We start from the raw sequence: 25,791 nt of genomic DNA on the forward strand, positions 1-25,791 counted from the left end.
AAACAAAACATTTTACCAACTCATGCAGTTGTATTTAAACTCTTCAGAAAAAAATCAAACTATTGAAATCACTCTTTTTCTTTTACTTTCTTTGTAATATCCATTATATTTAATTGCCATTTGCGAAACTTTGTGTCTAGAGATGTTATTGGAATCAATGTATTTTTCCCTCTAACACCTTTTTGACTCTCATCTTTTCAACTCATCACCAATTCTATTTACTTTAAATTTAACTCTGAAGTGTTATGGGAAACCACTGTAATAAAACACATTTATAGGTAGTATAAAATTGTACACTAAATTTAAAGGTCTTTAAAGAGTGGCAATAATGGATTTCTCTGAGATTTTTAACAATTAAAATATTTCAGATTTGCTGAGACATTTCTTCTCCCATCCCCAATGACACGGTGTCATTTATAACTCATTTCTATAATTTAAAATGTTTTCAAGTTAAATTCTCATCCACTCTCAAAAAGCACCCTCCTCAAGGGTTTTCCTTATGTATGTCACCTGAATGTTTGTTTTCCAGTATTTTCTTCTGATCTCTACCCATAAAAGTTCACACTCAATAAAAGGCTTATCACAAAATCTGAGCTAATTGTAATGACTAATTGCAATTTTTTTCATAGTGTATTTGAGTTAAAATTTAAATTTAAAGAGTACTAAGGTCATTTTCATTTATTCCAAAATATAAATGGATAACTAAGTATTGAATTATTGAGGAACTGGTTGATTGGATAATTTTTAAAAATTGTTAGGCATTAAAATGTATTTTGACGTATTAGTTTAGAAAAATTATAACTTAAAAGGATCTTATCTTGTCTGAAGTAAGGGTGTTTCTTTTTCACACATTTTACTGCAATGATCCATGACATATTAATGAAGTTGGACAGGATGTGAAAATGTAAACTGGAAGCAGATTAAATAAACTTAAATTGCATTCTTCTGCAATCTTGCCCAAAGTTTGCTAACCGCTTTTAATGGGGTAGTTCTTATCCAAGAATGAGTCATAAAATCAGACCAGTTGAACCTTGTATGTGATGGCTCCAAGAACTGACTCATGAAGCAATACGATGCCTTTGACAGTTTCTGCAAGGCAAGAAACTTAAAATGTATCCCGCCACCTGAAAAATTGAATATGTGGCTTTCCCTAGTTCAGAGAGGAATATATCTCTGTCCATTGTAAAAATGAAAAAATTGGGAGAAGCAAAACTTGGTTTCATCATATTATGTTGATGATATTAAATAATCTGGCAAAAAAGGTGTCTAGCACCTATGACTGTAACTTTGGTGGGCACATTATAAAACTGTTTCTCTACCTGTAAAATGAGGACAATATACCATTAACTTGGAGGAGCAGGGAGATGAAGATTGAATGGAATAATGCAAGTAAAACAACACAGAACTTGCCACATAATAAACTATCAGGAAATATTAGCCATAAATATAATTATCATTGATATTAATAACCTCTGCTACACATCCATATTTCGATTCCAATTTCCTCCATGATGGAACTGCACAGGTCTTTCGTTCTTCTTTGAAGATTACGCCACATCATCTCTGAATGTTCTTCCTTGAGAATACTTACATGATTTTTTTTTTTTTTTAATTTAAATTTTTAGAAAAATTCTCCAGGCCGTTGGAAGGAAGCCGTCATTCCAGGCCACTTAAACTCATACACCATTAAAGGCCTGAGGCCAAATGTGGTATATGAGGGGCAGCTCATCAGTGTCCAGCAGTACGGCCACAAAGAGGTGACCCGCTTTGACTTCACCACCACCAGCACAAGTTCAGCGGTGACCAGTACGTACCCCAGCCATCCTCATGTCTGTCCCTGAGTTTCTCAGAGTTGGGCACTCCCCAGGAAGTGTTTTCCTTCTCTATTCATCTTCTTCCATGGCTGACGCCCGCATTTAAAAAAATACAGTTGCATCCTACAAGTGATAGTAAATCTTTTCGATGGCTGAAGCCTAAAACTTTCCCTTCTGTGACTTTCTAGGCAACACTGTGACAGGAGAGACAACACCCTATTCTCCTGTCGTGGCCACTTCTGAATCTGTGACTGAAATCACAGCCAGCAGCTTTGTGGTCTCGTGGGTCTCCGCTTCGGACACTGTGTCAGGATTCCGTGTGGAATATGAGCTGAGTGAGGAGGGAGATGAGCCGCAGTACCTGGGTAAGCTAAACATGTTGCCGTGACAGGTTTTGAGTGGTTTCTGGTGAACCCTGCTTAGGGGCTGGCGTCCTGGCAGGTGGTCTGTGGTGTATGAGGACTACCGGGGAAAATGTTAGCTTTTGGAGGTACACAATACCCTCATTTGCGTTTTTCAAATTCTCATGTTTAGGGGCCTTTTAGAAACTTTGCCGGAGAATAATCTACATATCTAAAAGTACGCAGATCATAAATATAGAGCTCAATGAATTTTTATAAAGTGAGTACACCCATAAGACCGGCACCCACATCAGGAAAGAGAATATCCCTCCTACCTCACTCCCCCATCCCCTTCCCATAACCACGATGCTGACTTCTAGTTACTGTGCCTATAATGGACAATGTAAGGATGATGTTTACAAGAGGACTAAGTTTACAGATTTGGGGGTGGATTACAAAAAATCATCCGTCTTTAGAGTACAAACTGAAAAATGAAAAAAAAAAAAAAAGAAAAATGATCCTGTTGTGCATTTATCATTACTGAGTATCCATGCGTACATTTTCTCTGGTCTTCTCCCGCCTCTCACGAACATATAGCTTTTTAATGTATTTCGAATAGGTTTTGGAGTCATTTGAGGTATTCATATGCACTGATCAGTAAACTTTCCTTTTTATTTCAAAGATCTTCCAAGCACGGCCACTTCTGTGAATATCCCCGACCTGCTTCCTGGCCGAAAATACATTGTAAATGTCTACCAGATATCTGAAGAAGGAGAGCAGAGTTTGATCCTGTCTACTTCACAGACAACAGGTACATGTGTATCACGTGGTATGAAAAGAATCTTTTTCTGTAAAACAGACCTATAGTAATATTCTCTGACTATTTTCCTCGTTTCTTCCTTTTTCTCTTTGTTAGCGCCCGATGCCCCTCCTGACCCTACTGTGGACCAAGTCGATGATACCTCAATTGTCGTTCGCTGGAGCAGACCGCAGGCGCCCATCACAGGTCAGCTTAGCTTCCTCTTCTTGGCTGCCATGTTAGTCTTGATGGCATAAGAGGTGAGGAAGTAGATTCTGATCTGAGTACCAGCATTACTTGAATATCTTATATAATGGCTAGACTAGGATAGAGTTGTGTGTGTGTGTAATATTAATTAAGGATGTGATGATTTTCAAGTCTTATGCCCTACTTTCTAATGGATTATTTCCCCTCAAATCCATTTTATTGATCCCCTACACATACACATACACACACACACACACCCCCCCCAAACCTCTAAAGCCAGCTCATTGATTTGTTAAATCAGGCATTCCCATGATAGAAGAGAGATAATTTTTCTAAAAACCTCACTCTAAGACTTTTAAAGAGGTAGCTGAGTTGCTCTCTTACTTAGCTCATTAGGTGACTCAACAGTCTCTGACATTCTTAAAAGACACAGATGGCACTGGACAACTCTATGCTTAAGGTGGTTCGTTAATTGCTTCCATCATCCAGAGTTCAAAGAGAAGATCTAGCTTTAACATGAATATTTATTTTCACCTCATGGCTTCTCAAATAGACATTTATTAAAGATCTTGGGTCTTCAAGTATGATATTTATTATTAAAAAGGTTTGCACAGCTATTCTTATTTTATCTTTGTACTGATTAGTCCTTAAAAGGAGTGGCAACATTGAAAAAAAGAGTAAAAAAGAATCTCTAGTTCTTAACTAGTCAAGCAAGATGCTAAGGACTAAAAGGTGATTTATGACTTTTTACACTTCTGCTCTGTAAAACAGTGTGTCTTCATTTTTTCTCATGAATCTGTAGGCTACAGAATCGTGTATTCGCCATCAGTAGAAGGTAGTAGCACAGAACTCAACCTTCCTGAAACGGCCAACTCTGTCACCCTCAGTGACCTGCAACCTGGTGTTCAGTATAACATCACAATCTATGCTGTGGAAGAAAATCAAGAAAGTACCCCTGTTTTCATCCAACAAGAAACCACTGGCGTCCCACGTCCAGGTAATTAAGATGCTTCCTACCTTATCTCTTAGGGCTGAACAAGGTAACAGCTTAAACCTTCCTTCTGTTGGAGGAACAAAACCATCCTTGAGTTGTGTTCATTCTGTTGGCCTGCTGGACCGGAAGTATAAGAGGAAAGAATAATTGTCTCTGCTTTTTAATTTTATCTCTGTCAACAGTTCCTATATGCTTGTAATCTAATAGATTAGTTTATCACTAAACTTATGAAATTTGGCTGACATGTCCTGACTATAAAGTAACTTATCAAAGCTGGCTCTTGGCCTCTCCAATTAAAAGCTAACACCATGAAGTCTTCATATTTTTTCCTAGAAACTTAAGGGTCAGTTCCTCTTTCACTCTTAAGTACTATAAAATGATTCAGTAAAATGAAAACCACCATTTTTTTCCTGTTGTCACAATGAGGTGTTTTGTGGGGTTTTTTTTGTATGTTTGTTTTAAACTCCTCAATAGGATACTTCATATATTGGAACCTCATCTTCTTACCTACTTTTATTAAATAAAACCTTCAAATGACATATGTAAGCAATATGACTAAAGCGTGAACATATAAGCAGAAAAACGTATTCTCTGGTTAAGAGACAAAATTTAGCATTGCTTTGGAATGAGAGGCTCAATGAATTGTCTTATCCATGTCAGGGAACTGGCTTTTTAAGAATTATCTTCATCAGGAATTGTGAATGACCAGTTGACTCTTGTCTGTTAGATAAGGTTCCTCCTCCCCGGGACCTCCAGTTCGTGGAGGTGACAGACGTGAAGGTCACCATCATGTGGACACCTCCTGAGAGTGCAGTGACCGGTTACCGCGTGGACGTGATCCCCGTCAACCTGCCTGGGGAGCACGGGCAGAGGCTGCCCGTCAGCAGGTACACCTTCGCAGAAGTCCTGGGGCTGTCCCCTGGGGTCACCTATCACTTCAAAGTCTATGCTGTGAACCATGGGAGGGAGAGCAAACCTCTGACAGCAGAACAGACAACCAGTACGTCCTGCCCCTGACCTTTCCTCCACCCCAGATTCTCCACCCTCAGTGCCAGCCTGTGATGAATGTGTAGCACACCACTTGCTCCGAGGTTTACAGTTAGAAAAAGAAACATACTCAGCCAAGTATAGTGGACATAAGGCATATTAAACTTGAAAACAAAACTGAAGACATAGATGCTGAATGGTAACCCATTTCCCACGTACTGTACCAGTGGAATAGCACCAAGAGAGAACATAAGAGACCCCAAGTTTCTTTGCTACTGGAGACGTGGGTTAAAAATTGGAGTGCCTTTTGTGTGTAAATACATATAACCAGGTCAAACTTCAAATGTAAGCTCTTAACACTTTTAGTATATAATTGTTTACAAATAGTAATTACTAAAACATGTAGCGCTTGTTCGGCACCAAGTCCTCTGCTCAGTTCTTTATAAGCTTTATCCTCATATTTTGACCTAATAGGGAATGTCTTATTGTTCTCCATATTGGGCACATGAAGAAACTGAGGCTTACAATAAATTCTGGAACTTGTAAGGTCACAGATCTAGGAAATGATGGAGCCGACCTAGGTCTTTTTGACTCCAAAGCCCATGCTTCCAATTATGATACTTAACTATCTCTTAAACATGTCTTCTCTTTTAAAAGTGTTTTAAATTACTACAGGAAAACTGCTAGTTATCATAAGAAGAAAACTCACAATTTGTGTGATTCTTCCTGATAGTGCATACTTGCTAGGGTCCTACCATGATTCTGAAGTTCTGAGTATATATTATAATTATTGTTGCATAGGAATCATGTGAAAATCAGTTTTACTTCTTTAGCAAAGGACTGTTCATTTGATAAATGCAGAAAATATTGCTTTTGTTTCATGTGAAGCTTTCTTCTTGTCTTCATTTTAGTAGGCTTATTCTTTTCTTGTTTGGCTCAGCAGAGTAAATTGTGGCATTTACAAGTGTCTTTTTTTTTTTTTCTTTTTAATGCCATCTCTATAACGTTAGTATAATTCCGGAGGGTAATGAAAAAGTCATGCTGGAAAATTAGACTTTCCACAGAATCATAGCCAAGCAAAAAAGGTCAGCAATTTCTCATGACTGACACAGAGTTTTGCAACGTTCTATGTAGCCCTCGATCTCTTACTGGCTCAATATTTTCAAGGTTTTGACTTATACCTAGTTTCAACCTTAAGAAGAGAAAACTTCGGAAAATTTAGCCAAACTTTAGAATTTCAGTATGATAATTCCCGAGGTTCAAATATCTCTTGACGTGTTTCATCTTTTTTTTCCCAGAATTGGATGCTCCCACTAACCTCCAGTTTGTGAATGAAACTGACTCGACTGTCGTAGTGACCTGGACTCCACCTCGGGCCCGGATAGCCGGGTACCGACTGACTGTGGGCCTGACACGGGGAGGCCAGCCCAAGCAGTACAACGTGGGGCCTTCGGCTTCAAAGTACCCACTGAGGAATCTGCAGCCTGGGTCCGAGTACACTGCAAGCCTTGTGGCTGTAAAAGGCAACCAGCAGAGCCCCAAAGCCACTGGAGTCTTTAATACCCGTAAGCCAAAATCTCAGTGTCTTTTCTTAGTGATGTTGTAGGTTCTCACCTATTTTGACATTCTCTGTTCTGCATCTATTTTTTTTTTCAGAGTTTCATCTTTTCTTAAAAAAATTTATTTAAATTAGTTTCAAGTATACAGTACATTGGTTAGACACCTATATGGTTCATAAAATGATCCCCCCAATTGCTCCTTCCCTCCCCTGGCCCTCCGCCTAGCCATCATATTAATGCTAACTGCATTTCCTCTGCCATGCTCCCCATCCCCGTGACCAACCATCAGCTACTAATATGTATATTTGTGAGTCTGTTTTTGATTAGTTCTTTTTGTTCCTTAGATTCCGCATGTAAGTGAAATCATATGGTATTTATCTTTCTCTGTCTGACTTATTTCACTCAGCATAATAACCTCTAGGTGCATCCATGTCATTGCAAATGGTAGGATTTTATTTTTTTTAATGGCTGAGTAATACGCATCCATTTTCAAAAGTTATCTTAAAAAGGTTAGTACAAGATTTCAATAAAAAAATAAATTAATTTTTTTTTTTAAAGATTTAAGGCGGTGATACTCAAAGTATGGTTCATGGACCAGCTGCTGGTGAACTGTTTATTACTAGACAATAAGGAGCTTGTGCAAGAATGCAAATCAATGAAGCACACTAATCCGACTGATGACTTCTTAAGGCAAGATTTTCTTGATGAAGGAAGCAGTGTTTTAAATTGCATATGTTGCCGAGTTCCTTATTTCCTCCAGGACCAAAACTTTGAGTAGCACGGTTTAAAGCACCCAGTTATTTGAAACTCGAACTCTATTGTATTAAATGAATTTACCAAATATGAGTTAAGGCAAGAAAAAAACAGTACCAATGTCTACATTCTAATACTCTGGGTATTAAATAATAGCAGTAAGTGTAAAATAAAAACATCTACCTATTGAATACACTAACAGAACGAGAAGGAAATGTTTTTTTACAAGCGTTGCCTGCAGCAGATAAAAAGTACTTCTGCAGAACGAAATACTTTTTTTTTTTTTTTACCTTAATCTTTCTTAAATTTCTCTTGAAGTTCCACAGAGGGAAAAATACTGACAATAATTTTGGTTATGCCTGTCCTTTTGCTCAACATTTTACAGGAAGTGGCCTTAAATCTCTTACACATCTATATCACAATAGAGCTTATATTCATAAAGTGATTTCTACTAAATACATTTTCATTTAGTGTACAAAGAATTATGAGACCCTTTATTTCTAGCCGAGCATGAATTATTTTTAACTTAACATTTTCAATTACAGAAGCACCTGACATAACTTTTTTTAGCATGTGTAGATATATATATATGTAACTATGAACTAGTTTTCAATTTTCTAAAAGCTTTCAACAAATCTTACTCTTTGACCAATTTAAAAATATAGTTAATATAAAAAAAAAGTGAATATAAGCTTAGTTCAAAAACAACTATGGAATTATTTCCCAAAGAAATTATCTATAAGCTTTTCCCTATGGGAAATCATTTTACCAAAAATTTATTTCCTTTTAAATTTGGTGTATGAGATTTAGCTTGTGAAGTCTTCTTCCTAAGGAATTGCTGTTCATCAGCAAGTAAAATCTGCTTTTTATTTGGAAATTTATTTTAAAATTTTGCTATTTTGTGTTGCATCTTATTAAGTCTATTAATGTGAAATCAATGTCTTTGTGTTACTCGTAAATATCTATTTCTTATGGATGGCCTTCACTTCATTAGAATGATAATTTCAGTAGATGTAGTCTTTTATTGACTACACATAATTCTACAGTTATCTTTTTCACCCCTAAAGATAAGATATATTTTACATAGTTTCTTTTGTTAGAAAGAGTGCTTATAAAAGAAGAAGAATTTTTAATACTACTAACAATAATTATGTGGAGTGGAATGAGTCAGTATAGGCTATCTCAGGTACTTTTGGAGACGGGTATATTGGACATGTTATTTTATGTTCTGCATAATACATTTAAATAAAATATCACTATATTTAAAGTGAGGATAATCAAAACTAATTTTATTAGATAAAGATTAACATAGTTCCTTCCACTTAGTATATATATATTTTTTTAAAGTTTGTTTAATAGATGACTGACTGAGGAATGAATGATATTAAAAACAGATCAACCAAGCTTAGATTTAAATAAACCAACGTAAGCAAGAAGTTCCACAACTTTATTTCAACTTCAGGTTCTCTCAGAGGCTATAAACATCAACAGGGCCTGCATATTTTTGAAATTACTTTAAGTTTCTGTAGCTTTTTATTGTTTTATTAGGCTGAATTCTGGGAACAACTTTGCTGGATTTTGTTAACTCCTGCTAAATTCTTAAGAGCAACTCTGGGTGGGGGCTGTTTCTGAGGGAAATTCAACTTTCTCCTTTATAAATAAGGCAGATTTTATTTCTTTAACAGCCAGGTTGTTCTTCACTGAACAAGACCTGCCAGTACCCATAGCTCATACTTGCAGTCACACCCTTTGTTTGACATCAGTTTGTGGGTTTGTGGTTTGGAGATTTTTCCTGCAATGGTCTTCCCAGACAGAGAGCACCATCTTAAACTTCAGAAGATTCTAGGTGGCTGGCTCAAGCAATAGAAAATATCCAACCTTAAAGCCCAGGAGAATGTAATTTGTGAAAAATTTGTGGCTTTCACAGATGTTCAATGAAAGAAGCTGCTTACTGAATTGTTTCTAATGGCCATTAACATGGTCACACAGGGCTGGCTATGGCATTTCAGCTAAGTCAGCAACAGTCAAGTAGTGTATGATTTCAGGGCACCGGGAAGGCATCACAGGTCACCTATCTTAGTTTCCCCTCAAATGCCATCAAAATAATAACATACTTATGAAACAGCTCACTAAACCAATAGTACTTCATTTCAGCCAGTAGAACGGTCATTACAAAGTGGCTCATGTGCATATTTTATTTTTTTCTACACAGTATTTTAAAAATATATTTTTTAAATTGTACATTAAAATTCAGACTAACAAAAAAATAAAGAAGAAGAATTGAAATACTGGAACTGAATTCCCACATGACAAAGCAAAAACAATTGACTGAAGCTGAGTAGAGACTGGAGTCTTAAGACTTTTCAATCTTCATTTGTATAACTCTGGAGAGTAACTTTTTGTCTCACCAGCCATTCATTCATAATTTAGTATACATGCATTTAATAGGTTCCCCCCCGCCCCCCGGCAGTGGGTACAGAATTTGGTTGGTATGTAAAGAGGAAGCAATAGTTAAGGCCCTAAGCATATAACCACAGCCATCAGCACACTTGAAACCCTTGAATTTGACTCACCCTACTCAAATGTCTTGGCTTCTGTGACCTAACTTTTTTCATAGAAGCGAGTTATTGAAATGCTTATTATAAGATTCAATTGTTCAGCCAATTATATTTAAGAAATCCTAAATTGATAATAACATTTGTAGGATTACTGAAAATGTCAGTCTTAACTCTCTGTACACATAGTCTTTTTCTTCCTTTTTTTCTTTTTTTTTTCAAAGTAATATTTTCACTAAGAGAAATAACTGGTGTCAGGATGCTAAGATATGGGAGTAAACATTCTATAATTTCTGATTCTAGTGGCAGAATATTAAATTTCTGCAGGTTTGTAATTCTGAATGGGTACTCACATATTTAAGGAAAGAATCTTTAGAATCTGTAAGTGTATCCAAGGTGGCCAATTTTGTTTAACTTTCATATGGCATCTCTTCCTGCAACCAAAAATAATTGGCCATCATTATGGAATAATGCAGCATAAAGCTATTTTTAGATCATCATCTATAATTTAGTCATTGTTCTCAAATTAATGATTAAGAAGCAGAATAACAATCAATGTGTGTGATGACCAGTTTTACATGCTGACATTATAAGGGAATTTATTGTCATCAAATGCAAATTCCAATCGTGAGGAAAAGACATAAACCTGCATATTAGTCAGGTCTCAGATGATTTGGGTGGTACATGAAAGATGGAGAAGCTGTGGCCTACTCCAAAGTTTCACCCAGCAAAGGAACATAGGTTACATTGCGGATCCACAAGCTGATTAAAATGAGGTTTTCAATAAAAGTACTTGTTATTTATGTCCAGTGTATCACCTGTGATTCCAAGGTTTTGACACGTGCATTGATTCCATTTCACAGTGCAACCCACGGGCTCCATTCCACCTTACAACACAGAGGTGACTGAGACCACTATTGTGATTACATGGACACCTGCCCCAAGGATTGGTTTTAAGGTAAATCACAGATGTTCCTAATCTCTTGTGATATAGCCCTGAGGTGCCCTCACGTTTCTGAATGTGGTAGAAGTAGAAGCAAGATGTTCAGGAGTCAGGAGACCTGGTTCTGTTACCTGCTTCCATTCATACGTCTCTAACCTCATTGTTAGGGAATAATAATACTTCTGCCTCACTGAATGGCTGGAAGGATGGACAGAGACAGTGACAAGTGCTTTGAGAAGGATAAGACATTAATATGGAACTGTTAGTTGTTGTTATCTTATTTTCTCTATTCTTTCCTCCAGGGAACTACATTTAAATATATAAAGGAAACTCTGTTTGCTGTGTTGTTCTGCATGGGTGTCAACAAATTCATGAAAGCCAATTTAGGAAAACCAAATAAACTCTGAGTCACTTAAAAATCACATTTTCATCCAATCAGTTTCATCTGAACTTGTTCAAAGCCCCGTGGGCGCATCTCTTAATAGCAGTTAGAATTAAGGTCTTCCTTGCAGATATATAAATCCCTGTTCTTTAAAGTGATGATGTTAGGAAAGTGATGAATACAAATGAGTGTGTTTAAAAAAGTTGCTTTTTTTTTTTTTTTTCATTTAGAGTATATATAGGGAACTATTTATTATGATTGGAAATCAAGACTAAATCCACATGATCATTTGTTTGAAAAGAATATACCAAAAGTCACTTCCTTTTTGAGGAATGCAGATAGCCATATTGACGATTATGCTGCTTAAATTCAGAGAAGCCCTTTTTGAAGATTGCCAGCATACCTGTTAAATTTCCCTTAACACTGTCATTCTAACTTTCAGAAGCCATACACCATACAAAGGATGTCCCTAGAGTTGAACACTGATGACACAATATTACTTAGATTTTTGAAATAAAAGTTTAAAAGGATTTAAAATTATGAGCACATTCATTTTAATTCTCCTTTTGGAACATATCGTCCTGCAGTTGAACCTATGAACATACTTCTTCAAAAGGAGTGTTTTTGCAGTATAAAGTGTTACAGGAGCTGGTGCTTCTAAATGGCAACTAAAAAGTGAACCGAATATTAATAACTCATTAAAGAGAGAGCTAGGGGATTTCTTCCAGTGAAAATAGTAATGAACTGCCTTGTAGTCCAAAGCCCTTGTGTACTGGTTTGTACCGCGAGATGATTTATTAAGCAAAATAGTACATAATGACATTTCTTTGGAACTTTTCATTACAGCCACCTTTATTTAGTTTGAAAGATACCTCCCACACCCCAGCCCCTTAGAATTTCCAGCTAAACTATCTAATTGAGCTAAAGTAAGGCCCCACTCATTCCCTAATAAAGGTACATTGTACAGTTCCTGAGGAGTTCTCATTCTATGAAGCATAACCACAACCTCTCGGCAGTAGTCCGGCTTCGGAAATATTTGTCCTTGGTGTTTATTTTGTTTTCCTTCTTCTAGCTGGGTGTACGACCAAGCCAGGGAGGGGAAGCACCACGAGAAGTGACTTCGGATTCAGGAAGCATCGTTGTGTCTGGCCTGACTCCAGGCGTGGAATACGTTTACACCATCTCAGTCCTTAGAGATGGGCAAGAGAAAGATAAACCAATTGTAAACAAAGTAGTGACACGTAAGAAGAGTTCTTTGTCTCTTTTCTGTTTTTTTTTTTTCTCTTAAAACTGTTCCATTTTCAAAAGATAGCTGATATCAATCACTTTTTACTTATGATAATGGCCAGTATACCTCTTAAATTTCTCTCAACACTGTCATTCTAACTTGATTCTAATTAGATTCTTCTAATTGGAAGAATCACTCTTGAGATATCAGGATACTCATAAATGAGAAAATTTAAATTAATGGAAAAGATCCATCCTTAGTTATATTATTAGCTATTTCTAAATTCTGAGTAGCAAATTCAACTCACATAGTCCATGGCATCAGAACTGTTTCTTCAATGTCAACAATATTTATGAACTGCCAAGGTGAAAAGAATTTTAATAATATTGAAAAATCAGTAATCATAAAATTCTGTCAGAGAATTTCTGTCCACCGTGGTTTTATAGTACAACTTCTATATTTTTCCTGGTTCTTTTAAAAAAAGAGAGAGAAAGGAGAAAGGGAAGGAGAGGGGAACATGTTCCAATTATTCCACAGGCCAAGTGCTTTGTGTTAGCTTTAACTTTTAATTTGCAATTTTCTTTCTGCATAGCATTGTCTCCACCAACAAACTTGCACCTGGAAGCAAACCCTGACACTGGAGTGCTTGTAGTCTCCTGGGAAAGGAGTACCACCCCAGGTAAGCTTGAGGTGTATCAGAGCACAAGGATATGCAATACTTTTTCAAGATGAAGACTTTAGAAACTGCATTCTTTTCAGAGAAATACAGGGTCAAAACTTTAAGTAGCCATCCCTCCATAAAAAATACAGGAGGACATGAGTATACATCATAGAGAGACATATAGGGTGTTTTACTGCATGTTCATTAAACTCACACGAGAGAGAACAAGGCAGACCCTTATTGAGCTTGTAGAGAATCATGAGGGCTGAGAAAAAGCATTCTGGAAGGTAGCTTTTGCTCAGTGGCATTCAAAATTGCCAAAGAAATGGTTGAAATCATACTACATAATTTCCCTTTTATTAGTCATTATAGATTCTAAGTTTATTATTCAATGAAGTTTCACAAATATTTTGTCATGAGTTGTACCACAATAATCTAAGGGTAGTAATAGATATAAATGACCTTCATTTTACAAAATGAAATAAAACTGAAATTCAGGAAAAAAAATCGATCTACTCACAGTCACAAATTTTAAATGTTACAGAACTGGGATTGTAACAGAACTTTTTCAGACTCCTTCTTACCCCCAAAATTGCATATTTGGAACTTAATTGTTTGTTCATTTTTTACTTATACTCAATTCTGAGAAATTTGGTTATATGGAGTTCCATGACTATTTTTAAAGCTTTAAATGTAGCTTTTGTCTAAACTCTTTGTTTACACATTGAAAATTACTTATAAAATCCAAAAATATGTAAAGATAGTTATATCAATATTCAAGTCGTATAATGTACCATGGCAATGACTGGAGAAATTTTAGATATTCCTGACCTTTGCCAAAACCATGTGAAAATTTTAAATAAGAAGGATTAACTGAAATGTAATCATATTATTTAATAGAGAGAATATTGGAAGAATCACTGTTGAGATATCAGGATACTCATAATTGAGAAAATTCTAAATTAAACAAAAATGGAAGTTCCAATTCATATTGATTGCATTCATAACTGCTGTATTTCTTAATTTAAGGGCTTATTTCACTAATTATAATTTTCCTGTAATTTTAAAAGTAGTTCTTACATTTGCTTGGGCACACAACTAAGACTATTATCTCTAATTATCTGATCAATGTGTGCAATCACACAGAATAAAACTAGTTCAGAATATCCTTTTTAATCCCCCTCTAAAGTAGAGTGATTCTGGTGAAATTTTAATTATCTGTGGAAACATTTTTTAAGCCAAAGGTATACTATTTCCAGCCAAATTACTCGGAATTTGAAACTTTAAGTTGGCAAGTTTCATGCTTGTTGGAAGCTAGATCATTAATATTTAGTTTTAATGGATGGTCATCTGCATGGTCACTAGCAAACCTCAACATTTATTTCTCATCCAGTTGGATTTCCTTGTATATACCACTTTAGTTTTCACCCTGTTCCTATGACAAAATATAGCATTATTTCCTTGCCCTTGGTAAGTTTAACTTAAATATATTTTTTCATTTTACTTTTAATCTGTCCATTAAGATCTCTGTTCATCACTGTTCTAATTTGAATCTCTTTCTCTCCTCAATCCTCTTAGTGCCTATTTTTATGATTCCTGAAGTCTTTAGCAACTAATATCATTTATCCAGAATAAGTAGAGCCACTTTCGTTTTTCACTTGTTCTCCTTTCCTTAGTCCTTTCCTGTAAATCCCGTAGGTTCAGACCTTGTAAATTAGGAGGGCCCACTTTGGGGAATGTGCCTAAGGTTGAGAGCCATTCCATATCAAGCAGGTAAAATGGAATATTCCTCAGCTGTCCTGCAGATGATCCATTAAGGAAAATCGGGATAGAGTGGTAGCAGGAGCGTGGAATTTCGAGCCAGGAAAGCCTTTGGTAATCACTTCCCCCTTCCAAGATTTTCTTTAAACTGAGCATCTTAATACCTGCCTCAAAGGGTTATTGTAAGCACTGAGTGACAATAGGGTCCTCAACAAATACCAAGTCCTTTCCCCATTCCCCTTCATGGGTCCATCATTCCCCATAGTTTAATGTGCTCTGGGTCACAAATCCTCCATGCAGTCACTCCCTGCTTTCTGTTTTCTCCAGACATCAGTGGTTATAGAATTACCACCACCCCAACAAATGGCCAGCAAGGATATTCTCTGGAAGAAGTGGTCCATGCAGATCAGAGTTCCTGCACTTTTGAAAACCTGAGTCCTGGTCTGGAGTACAATGTCAGTGTGTACACTGTCAAAGATGACAAGGAAAGTGCCCCTATCTCTGATACCATCATTCCAGGTAATGGAAAAATAAGCTGTTATCCTCAGAATAGCAGTTTCAATAAGAGTGGGGCTTAACATCTTAATCTCCAGATGGCTGAGTGTGTCGAATATAGTTGGGATTCAGTTCTGATCTCCCAACCGCACTCTTCAAAACCACGAAGGCAAAGCAACTATTTGGACAACTGCTTGCTGTTAACACTGCTTTCCTGTCTGTGCTTCACTGGGGCACTATCTGCTGTGATGAGTATGTGTTGGAGTGGCAACTATGGCATTAACTGTACTGTTTGCTCAAGGGGAAATATTACTAAAACGGTGTCACGTGTCTGTACTCAGTACTGACGGGCTAAAAGTAATATGGTGAATGCATCCCACAGGCACATGTGTGCCTCGTTTCACAGTCCATATCAATTTTCAACAGCAGCCTATAAAATAGTATCTACCTCCATATGTGGACACTGAAATAGCACTTGATTGACACATCCAGTTCTTCATCTTGCCATTTCGAATCCTTCTTTTTTTTAAGTTGAAAAAGAAAAGAAAAAGGGAAAAAAAGAAAAACTAAACTTTCGGGATGTTCTTTCATAAGGGTCAAAAGACAGCACTGAAAAGACTTATTTAGGGATAGGTTTGTTGTTTGTCCGAAATTGGATTGTAACAGAATGAAAACAGACTGTGCTCCGCTTTGCACTTTTTGGTAGAATGCTTTTAGTAATACTAATTAAATAACTTTGATTATGAATTAAAATATTGGCAGTGGCCTTGGACTCAGGCCTATCTATCTTTTACCTAAATTTGCTTTTAAATGGCACATTTCTCATCATATATTCATAATGCTTTAGCATTATGGCCATAAGGTTGTCATGAGTTTTTATATAGGGGGGAGAAAAAGAAAAACTCATCAATCAATTTCTTTACAAAAAATCTTCTTCATACAAGCTTTATTTTCCTACTAAAAAAGTTTTGGATTTTTTTTTTAAACATTGCTGATACTTACTGCAGATATTATGTCTAGGTCCTGGGAATGGTTTCGACATCCTAAACCGGCCTATAATTTTTAGGAACCTGAGAGGTTCAAACTGTACTGTTTAAAGACATTTTCGAAATGCAAGAAAATCCCTAAAAGAATATTGTAAGCTGTTTGATTCTCCCAGGGAAGCAGACTATTCACGATGCTCAGGAAGTCTTTTCATATAATTTGGAACAGATCGCATACTACCATCATTGCTTTAACATTCCATCAATTTTACTACTAGTGACCTGATGTACACTGCTTTATTTTTTCCTCTTTTTTTTGCCTCTATTTTCCTTTTGCCCCCCTTTTTGCTTCGTAACTCAATAGAGGTGCCCCAACTCACTGATCTAAGCTTTGTTGACATAACCGATTCAAGCATCGGCCTGAGGTGGACCCCGCTAAACTCTTCCACCATTATTGGGTACCGCATCACTGTAGTTGCGGCAGGAGAAGGTATCCCTATTTTTGAAGATTTTGTGGACTCCTCAGTAGGATACTACACAGTTACAGGGCTGGAGCCCGGCATTGACTATGACATCAGCGTTACCACTCTTATTAATGGCGGAGAGAGTGCCCCTACTACACTGACACAACAAACGGGTGAATTTTGAAAACTTCTGTGTTTGAGACATGGATGGTGTTGCATGCTGCCACCAGTCACTCTGGTTAAATATGGATGTTTCAAGGGAAAAGCCAGCAATTTGCCTAAGATTAAGAGCGGGTGGATTGGGGGTGGCAAGCAGTCAAATGCAGATGCTAAACTTACTGGAGGAAGACATTCAAGTAGTCTTAAGTATACTTTCACTTTAACCACAAATATGTATAAAGCTAGAAATGTAGATATCTGATTTACTAAGTACCAAATGATGAGGGTTAATTGAATTTTCAGACCTGTAGTTTGTTAAAATTATCTAACATTAATACGAAATCATATAATGAGCACCAGTTAATAAGAAATATACTTCCAAAATGTACCATTTTGCTCTTCCTCCTACTCTTTGATAAACTCTACCACGTTCCTTTTTTGTAGCTGACTAAAAACCCATTGAAATTTAGGGTAGAGTGGAAGGGGAAGGAGGTTGTTTTGAGGTAGAAGAAAAAGTAACTTTGGAACATTCTAGGTTTCATTGCCATGGAGAGGTAAAGAAACTCCTCTTTAACCTGAGTCTGGGGACAAGCATGCAACATTATAAAGGTTCTCTGCCCTGCATGGTAAGAAACATGCTGAGAACCAATTTGCATGAACCCTCTTCACTTGTAAGTAGAATTCACTGAATGGAATTGTAGCTGTAGTCATCTCATGTCCGGGAGAAATTTAGGACCTTCTTGTCTTTTTGTCTGTGTGCATGTGTTTCCTTGGAAAGTACTGCTATGTTTCTCTTTGCTGTGTGGCAACTTAAGCCTCTTCAGCCTGGGATAAATGGTGTTAATATGTACTTAAAATCAATGTATTTGAAAGTAGATTGAAATTATTGTTTAAGATATATTCATGGCAGAAAGGTTAAAGGGGCCTAACAGTACTATGTGTAGTATTTTATTTTTAACAGTATAAGTGACTCTTGAACAATGTGGGGGTTAGGGATGCCGACCTCTTCGCAGTCAGAAATCCACGTATAACTTTTAAGTCCCCCCCCAAATTTAACTACTGATAGGCTACTGTCGACTAGAAGCCTCACCAATGACACAAACAGTCAAATTAACACATATTTTGTGTTATACGGATATATACTGTTTTCTTTCAATAAAGCAAACTAGAGAAAAGAAAATGTTAAGAAAGAAGAGAAAATACGTTTACAGTATTTACTAAAAAGCCCACATATAAGTGGACCCATGCAGTTCCAACCTGTGTTGTTCAAGGGTCAACTATAATTTACTATGATTTAGATTAGACTTAGACTATTTGCATGATTATGACTTGTTTCCTTTATGCATGAAATATTGATTTTACTTTTCCAGCTATTTTTTATTAGCTTTTGGTTTTAAATCACATTAACTTAGTCTTCCTTCTTATTTGAAACCAGCTGTCCCTCCTCCGACTGACCTGCGATTCACTAACGTTGGTCCAGACACGATTCGTGTCACCTGGGCCCCTCCTCCATCCATTGAATTGACCAACTTCTTGGTGCGCTACTCGCCTGTGAAAAATGAGGAAGATGTTGCAGAATTGTCAATTTCTCCTTCAGACAACGCAGTGGTTTTAACAAGTAAGTGGTCAAATGAATCTGTTCAATAAATACTAAGCTAGAGCAGAAGGAAAGAAAGAATTCTGAGTTATCAGGTAGAAGCAACTACACTCAAGACAGCTACGACAGAGCTAGAAACTAAACTCCAACTCTGACATGCAGCTCTGTAGACTTTGAAAGATGTCATCATGGTTATTGTTATTTCAACATAATTTTGATAGCTACAACTTTTTAAAAATCAGTGGAAAAACAGCAGTGAACAAGTTCTGCTTCCACATAAGCACATAAAAATAAATATATGTCAAGAGAAATTATATGACTAAATCTGAATGTTTAGAGAGAAAGTGAAGATTGAAAATAGTGTCACCATATCTGTTTTATTATCATTCTTTAAAAAAGTGTCAGCAGGGAATCTATTTAGCATTTGAAAACGTAGAAATTGGTTACTCAAGATAGATCAAGATACTCTTTTGAAGAAAGAACCCGTTTAATTTGTATTTCAAAAGGAATCTGTTAGCAGGATTTCTCTGAAGACTGAGGACTTAGAAAACAACTGACATTAAAATAAAAACAACAATTTATGGAAATTGTCTTTTTCTGGTTCTTACTCTTTTGAAATAGATATCTTTTATTAAAGAAAATTAAAATGGGCTGCAACATGGTGTTATGTTTCAAGTAAATATTGCTCTCAGTATTTTCATCATAATAAAATACATACATACAAATAGCCAGTTTCGACATAAGGGAAAAATAGCTCACATTTAGGTCCATCACCAAACGATGGGCAGAAAACACCCTCTGTCCTTCTGACATATTTTAAAAAGTGAAAGACATCTCTGCATGACCATAGTTTTGGTTTCTCATTTTGTGGCTGAGGGCAAGAGCATCCTTACATCTCCTACCAGTGGGGCTGTTGTTTCTGTTCCGAGCACTGTCAATCACTACACAGGAGCCCCTGCCTCAGGACCAGTGTCTGCCCCACCGTAGCCACAGACCTGTCACATGTTCATTATGTGTTCTAAGAACTTATTCTAGATCCTACTCTAGATCCCAGGGTAACCATATTCCCCCCCAAAGAAGCCATTATGACCCTATTTTACAAATGAAGCAACTGAGGTCCCAAGTGGTTAAGTAAATTGCCCTTAGCCAAAGCTAAGGAGGAAAGTGGAGTCCAAGCCCCCAGCAGGAGCCTCTTTAGAAGGCCTGAAGGGGAGATGATGTGGAGGGGAATGGGGTTTAGTGAGTAGTTCAATGGTTAATAACCTTATACTGTGCATTTTTTTGGTACCTAAAAATGAGAGAAGAGGATATATAGGAATGTGTAAGTAATTTTTTTTGTGTTCTGTTCTCATCTTACTATGGCAGAACTGATCACTTACCCTTTGAAGTATTACTTTTCCAGTAAAAGTTAATTATCAAGACCATTGGTCATGGCCTGGGTAACTCCTGTGTGATCTTGGGCAAATACATCAAAGAAGATAACTTCATTATGCCTCAGTTTTCTCATTTACAAAATGGGAGTAATTGTAAACCAGACTTTCGGAGGTAATGGATATGCTCATTATCTATAATGTGGCGATGGTTTCACAAATGTATACATTTGTCAAAACCTGCCAAACTGTTTGCTTTAAATACATACAGTTTATTGTATGGCAGTAAAGCTGCTTTAAAAAAGTAGCAAGCTACTTCACTGGATTATTCTGAGGAGTAAATGATAATCTATAGCACTAAGGTCACCATTATCCCATGCCTTCAACAGATATACCATTAAATGGGTGATAGAAATATTACTATGTTACAGCAACTCCACATTATTGCAGAGCCCTCTGAGTCACACTCATGGAAGTGAGTTATTTACAGAGGTGGAACCGAGGGCAAGACTTAGAGATGCTATGGGGCAAGGTGACCCTTCCTTATCACCTAGTGACAGCCCATCTCCAAGTAGTGTTGTTCACTCAGGTAAAAGCAGGTTATAGAATTGGACTCTTGGACATTTTATAAGTTCACATAGTCCCAGGGCTGCTTTGGTTTTTCATGCTTTCAAGAACAATTTTAAAATAAGTCTCATTTGCCTCTTCAGATCTCCTGCCTGGTACAGAATATTTAGTCAGTGTCTCCAGTGTTTATGAACAACATGAGAGTACGCCTCTTAGAGGAAGACAGAAAACAGGTGAGTCATGTTGGCAATATGCTTATCAAGTAGCTTTCACCTACCGATTTGAAATGACAAAATGGGATGTTTCTTCTAAAAATGCATCCCCATCTTTTGTGGTGGTGATGGTGGTGCTTGTAGCCTTGTCATTACTTTTTGATCACTGGTCTTAAAAATTAAAAGACACCTGTTCAGCTATTACCCGGACTTTGTCACCAAGATTTTACTCTCTGCTTCCAGAGAGAATGGAACTTAGTCCAGAAACTTTGTTGTCTATCCTTTTAAAACATTTCCCAAGAAGAATATCTCATAATGTCTATTACTTAGAGATGGCAAACAGTCCTTCTCATTAGGCAGCTCTGTCTAATGATGGACCCAATGCTGTCATTATCATATAAGTATTTTCTTTTTTTTACTAAGCCAACAAGTTTATCTCTTTTTTCTACTTGAGGAAATATTCATTTACTATAAAAAAGAATTTGAATCGAATCCCATAATATGATGTCCTTTCTTAAATAGGAGTGCTATTTTTCCCTTTAACAAAGTGTGGTTTAGTATATCTATTAATATATTTGTTATAGTCCACTTGCTTCCAAAAAGGAGTTCCGATATCTCAATTTGGTTTGAATATACTATCAAATAGAATAAGTAAATGTTATAACTGAAACAGAAATTGTTGGAAGTCTCAGAGAGGTTAAGTGATTTGAATTGGAGATAAACTTTAAATTTTTGCTAGTTTTCTGTACTGCACTAAATTCTCAATTCATGAGGAATTACTTACATTGTAATTTGTCCAGAATAATGTCTTATTTTAGTTTTAGAAAGTTTTATGTTTGGCATCATTATCACCATGTTGACATATCAATTCCCTCAAGCATAGGAAGCTTCTTTGAGAGCCAAACACTTAACTTGACAGAGGGCAGATCTTGTCTTGCTTTGAGAGATCCACTTATAGGATAGAAACATAGAATACTTGAACACTGAAGCATTTGAAAATATCAATTCCCAGAATTTCTTAAACACTTAGTCTTCAAATATGATGTAGAAACCTACTTTAATGATACATGTAACCTACTGTAATGACACTTGGATCACAGCAAAAGAAAAATGAAGAGAATGCTTGAGTTGGCCATTTTGAACTGAGTCAGTTTATGAGTTTGAAATTTATATGTGGCTTAGAATCAGTGCATCATAACCTGAGGTTTATGGCAGTTCACTGTGTTAATGAGAAAAATAGAAACATGGGATGTATGTTGCTTTTTCTCACTCTCTAAGCTGTTGATATCTTTCTCTCTCTCTCTCTCTCTTTCTCTCACTCTCTCTTGCTTCCCCTGGGGTGGAAAAAACAGGTCTTGATTCTCCAACTGGCATTGACTTTTCTGATATCACTGCCAACTCTTTCACCGTCCACTGGATTGCTCCTCGAGCCACCATCACTGGCTATAGGATTCGCCATCATCCTGAACACAATGGTGGAAGACCTCGAGAAGATCGAGTGCCCCCATCTCGGAATTCCATCACCCTCACCAACCTCAATCCAGGGACGGAATATGTGGTCAGCATCGTTGCGCTTAATGGCAGAGAGGAAAGTGTCCCCTTGGTTGGCCAGCAATCAACAGGTAACTTGTTTTCTGGTCTTCAAAGAAACTCAAAGGACTTTCCAAAGCAGGTGATGTCTTCTGTGAAATAGCTTGGTGTTGTCTGAGTCATCGTCTCAAAAAAGTAGATCATGGCTATGAGACATGAAGAGGAAAGTGAGAGAATTTATACAGAAAAATCTCCTTCTCAGACTATATTAAAGAACATGCTTTTTATTATCCCAAGAAATTTCTCTCCTTATTTAGGTATTTATGCATTTTAATAACTACAGATATATTCAAAATATAGAAAACACTCTATTTCAGAGTTCCCTTAAAGACATAATTATTTTAATGTAATTAGGAAGTAGATGCTGAAGTACTTAGGAGAGAAGTATCATTATGATATCTAGTCGCACATGGATTAACAGAGAGAGAGAGAGAAAGAGAGAGAGAGGAACATTACTAGTTAGCAAATACTTAAAGGACGGGAATATGTATGTTTGTTACATTATTTTTGCAACTTTATGTCGTTTTAAATTTTTTCAAAATTATAAATTGAAGGAAAAAACCCTTCAATAAATTTAAAATCATCATTTTATCACAATTTGAATTGACTCCTTAACCCCTTACCTTAAATTGTTTATATTTTTTAATTCTGCTAATTTTGTATAGTACTTACATTATTATATGAAAGAATTATAAAGCAATTATCAGGAAAATGAACAAAGAGTAAATCTGGGCATCATTGAAAATTACAAATATGAAAACTCCCTCCCACTCCTCACCCCGCTCCTCTTTCTAGTTTCTGATGTTCCAAGGGACCTGGAAGTTATTGCCACGACCCCCAACAGCCTACTGATCAGTTGGGATGCTCCTGCTGTCACAGTGAGATATTACAGGATCACCTATGGAGAAACAGGTGCGTTACTAAAATGCTGTTTCACATTCTGATCAAGCCAGATTCTGCTGTGGGTAATCTGAAAGCCCAAGAGTAAACACCTCATTAAAGGAGGTTTGGCAAGTCCATTCAGTGGAGCCTTGTCTTTTCCAACAAATATGTGGAATATACGTATGATATAATTGGTGGCAAAATCAAGATAAAAAGTTGTTTGTATAATACTAGAGGGGGGAACAGTAGAATTGAGGAACAAAGGATTGTAAATTCACAAACGTATTATCAATCAGTGGTGAAATAATGTGCTTTGTGTTTTTCTTCTTTTCACTTTTCTGTATTTTCAGAATTTTATTTAACATGAATATGCGCCATTAAAATTTTGAAAAAGGAAACAATTTTTGCAATCCTGGGTTGAGGATTTACTTTCTTCTCTCTTTTCATGTTAACCAACAACTCAGTGACTTTTTAAAGCTTGGATGTTAAAATAGCATTAAGTGCAGTTTTCTCCCAATTTTTACACACTTGCATAAATAAATATACCTTTCTGTTCAAGCCCTGTTAATTGCACTCTTTTAAAGGGAATAAGCAAAGGTGTGACTTACCTGCTGCTCTCAATATGTTAATTCAGTTACTCAATAATCTCCTGGTATCATCGCTCAGCCCCTCATAGTTTGAACTGCCCTCTTTTCAAACAGGAGGAAATAGCCCTGTGCAGGAGTTCACTGTTCCTGGGAGCAAGTCTACAGCTACCATCAGTGGCCTTAAACCTGGAGTGGACTACACCATCACCGTTTATGCTGTCACTGGCCGTGGGGACAGCCCAGCAAGCAGCAAGCCAGTTTCTATTGATTATCGAACAGGTACCAACTCCTCTGGGATGACACATGCATATTTACTTTGATAGTTTTTACAATATTCACTCATTTTTCTCATTGTAAGTTGCTTTTCTTTTTTAATAAGACCAAGCAACATGTACAGCAAGCCGACTTTGAGCCGGATATACAAGGAAGCACCCTCAAGGGCAGAGATTGTTGTCTGATTTTGTTATCAATATTTTCCATGTGCTTACAATAGAGGCAGACATAGAGGGTGTTCAATAAATATTTGTTAATGAATGAATGAATGAGCTGATGAGGTAAGAAGATAAACACCTACCTGGAATGTAGTTTCTTTGTGAATGAAGCAGCCATCTTGAAAATAGGTGATGGCATCTAAATGCTTGCCCCACCCCCAAAAGCTATCTCTGTTTCTGCAAAAGAAACACCTGGGAGTCATTAATTGTAAGAGATCATCCTGTATGTATCGTAACTAATGACAGGGACGTGTCCAGTCTTCTTCCTGTAGACTGTGGCTTCACTCATTTCTCCTTGTTGTCATTTACAGAAATTGACAAACCATCCCAGATGCAAGTGACTGATGTCCAGGAGAACAGTATCAGTGTCAGGTGGCTGCCTTCCACATCCCCCGTTACAGGTTACAGAGTGACCGCTACTCCCAAGAATGGCATGGGACCATCAAAAACTAAAACTGCAAGTCCAGGTGAGAATTGCCAGCATCTCACATGTATAAGAATAAACAGACTAGAATGCTTTTTTAAATAAATGGCCACCTAACTCATTTATCATTATGTCAGTTTCTTCATTTGTGAATTCTGTGCTCAAGATTGTTTCCTACTCCCTCCACAGTAGAATTTTTGGATAATTTTTAGGATCTGTTTTTATATGCATAGTCCTGTTTTATGGTGTGGACATCTTAAATTATTAGATGCATCTTTGTGATGGTGTTCGTCATGAACGCCAGGAAGAGAGAGGTAGCCTGACTGACTTTTAAAGATATTTTTAGCTCTCATTTTTGGTTTTATACAAAGTACTTGTGAAATTAGGATCCTAAGGCAATAAGTAATTTTTATTTTTTTTCAGATTAGTATTATTCATTATTGGGGGCTTCCTATTAAATTCTGAAGCTTATTGTTTGGTAAGACTTTATTTCAATATGGTAATTTGTGTTAGCAGTGAACATGTTTGTCCAAGAGGAAATCCATGCCTGACTCCTTCATATTTTCGTGATAATTCTGCAAATGAAAATCCAGGCCACCACACATTTACTACTGAACTCTGAAAGTCATTTGGATGACCTCACAGTGCATGATATAGATGCTGCATTTGCTTTTCTCTCCCTTTGCAGATCAAACAGAAATGACTATCGAAGGCTTGCAGCCCACAGTGGAGTATGTGATTAGTGTCTACGCTCAGAATCAAAATGGAGAGAGTCAGCCTCTGGTCCAGACTGCAGTAACCAGTATGTAACCAGTGCTCGTTTTCCATTTTCAAAGTCAGATTTTGTTCTTAGGCATCCAAATGCCCTCTGCGTGTCTTTTGCGATTAGACACAGGGAAAGTCAATTTGATTTGTTTGTATCTTGAGCTGAGTCCCTTATAAACATTTTTTCCCTTCTCAGTGCCAAGCAGTGAACATATAGGGAA

General features: G+C 36.8%; 1 protein-coding gene across 10 annotated transcripts in view; it reads left to right on the forward strand.

Annotated features, from left to right (window-relative positions):
- Positions 1–25,791, forward strand: part of FN1 (fibronectin 1) — a 65,165-nt gene that overhangs the window by 21,043 nt on the left and 18,331 nt on the right. For 5 of the 10 annotated variants that reach the window (XM_006906746.3, XM_006906747.3, XM_006906751.3 and 2 more), the window contains exons 14-32: positions 1,626–1,806; positions 2,003–2,179; positions 2,838–2,966; positions 3,072–3,161; positions 3,964–4,158; positions 4,883–5,155; positions 6,441–6,707; positions 10,873–10,967; positions 12,407–12,575; positions 13,155–13,241; positions 15,312–15,503; positions 16,827–17,099; positions 18,521–18,703; positions 20,763–20,852; positions 22,184–22,453; positions 23,217–23,333; positions 24,005–24,169; positions 24,693–24,848; positions 25,494–25,607. In XM_006906746.3, the coding sequence (XP_006906808.1) occupies positions 1,626–1,806; positions 2,003–2,179; positions 2,838–2,966; positions 3,072–3,161; positions 3,964–4,158; positions 4,883–5,155; positions 6,441–6,707; positions 10,873–10,967; positions 12,407–12,575; positions 13,155–13,241; positions 15,312–15,503; positions 16,827–17,099; positions 18,521–18,703; positions 20,763–20,852; positions 22,184–22,453; positions 23,217–23,333; positions 24,005–24,169; positions 24,693–24,848; positions 25,494–25,607 (3,223 nt within the window). The remainder of the gene's footprint in view (positions 1–1,625; positions 1,807–2,002; positions 2,180–2,837; positions 2,967–3,071; positions 3,162–3,963; positions 4,159–4,882; positions 5,156–6,440; positions 6,708–10,872; positions 10,968–12,406; positions 12,576–13,154; positions 13,242–15,311; positions 15,504–16,826; positions 17,100–18,520; positions 18,704–20,762; positions 20,853–22,183; positions 22,454–23,216; positions 23,334–24,004; positions 24,170–24,692; positions 24,849–25,493; positions 25,608–25,791) is intronic. The other 5 variants (XM_006906749.3, XM_006906750.3, XM_006906752.3 and 2 more) reach the window with 1 other exon arrangement.

Source organism: Pteropus alecto, unplaced genomic scaffold, assembly GCF_000325575.1.
Source record: "Pteropus alecto unplaced genomic scaffold, ASM32557v1 scaffold110, whole genome shotgun sequence".
NCBI classification, from domain to species: Eukaryota; Metazoa; Chordata; class Mammalia; order Chiroptera; family Pteropodidae; genus Pteropus; species Pteropus alecto.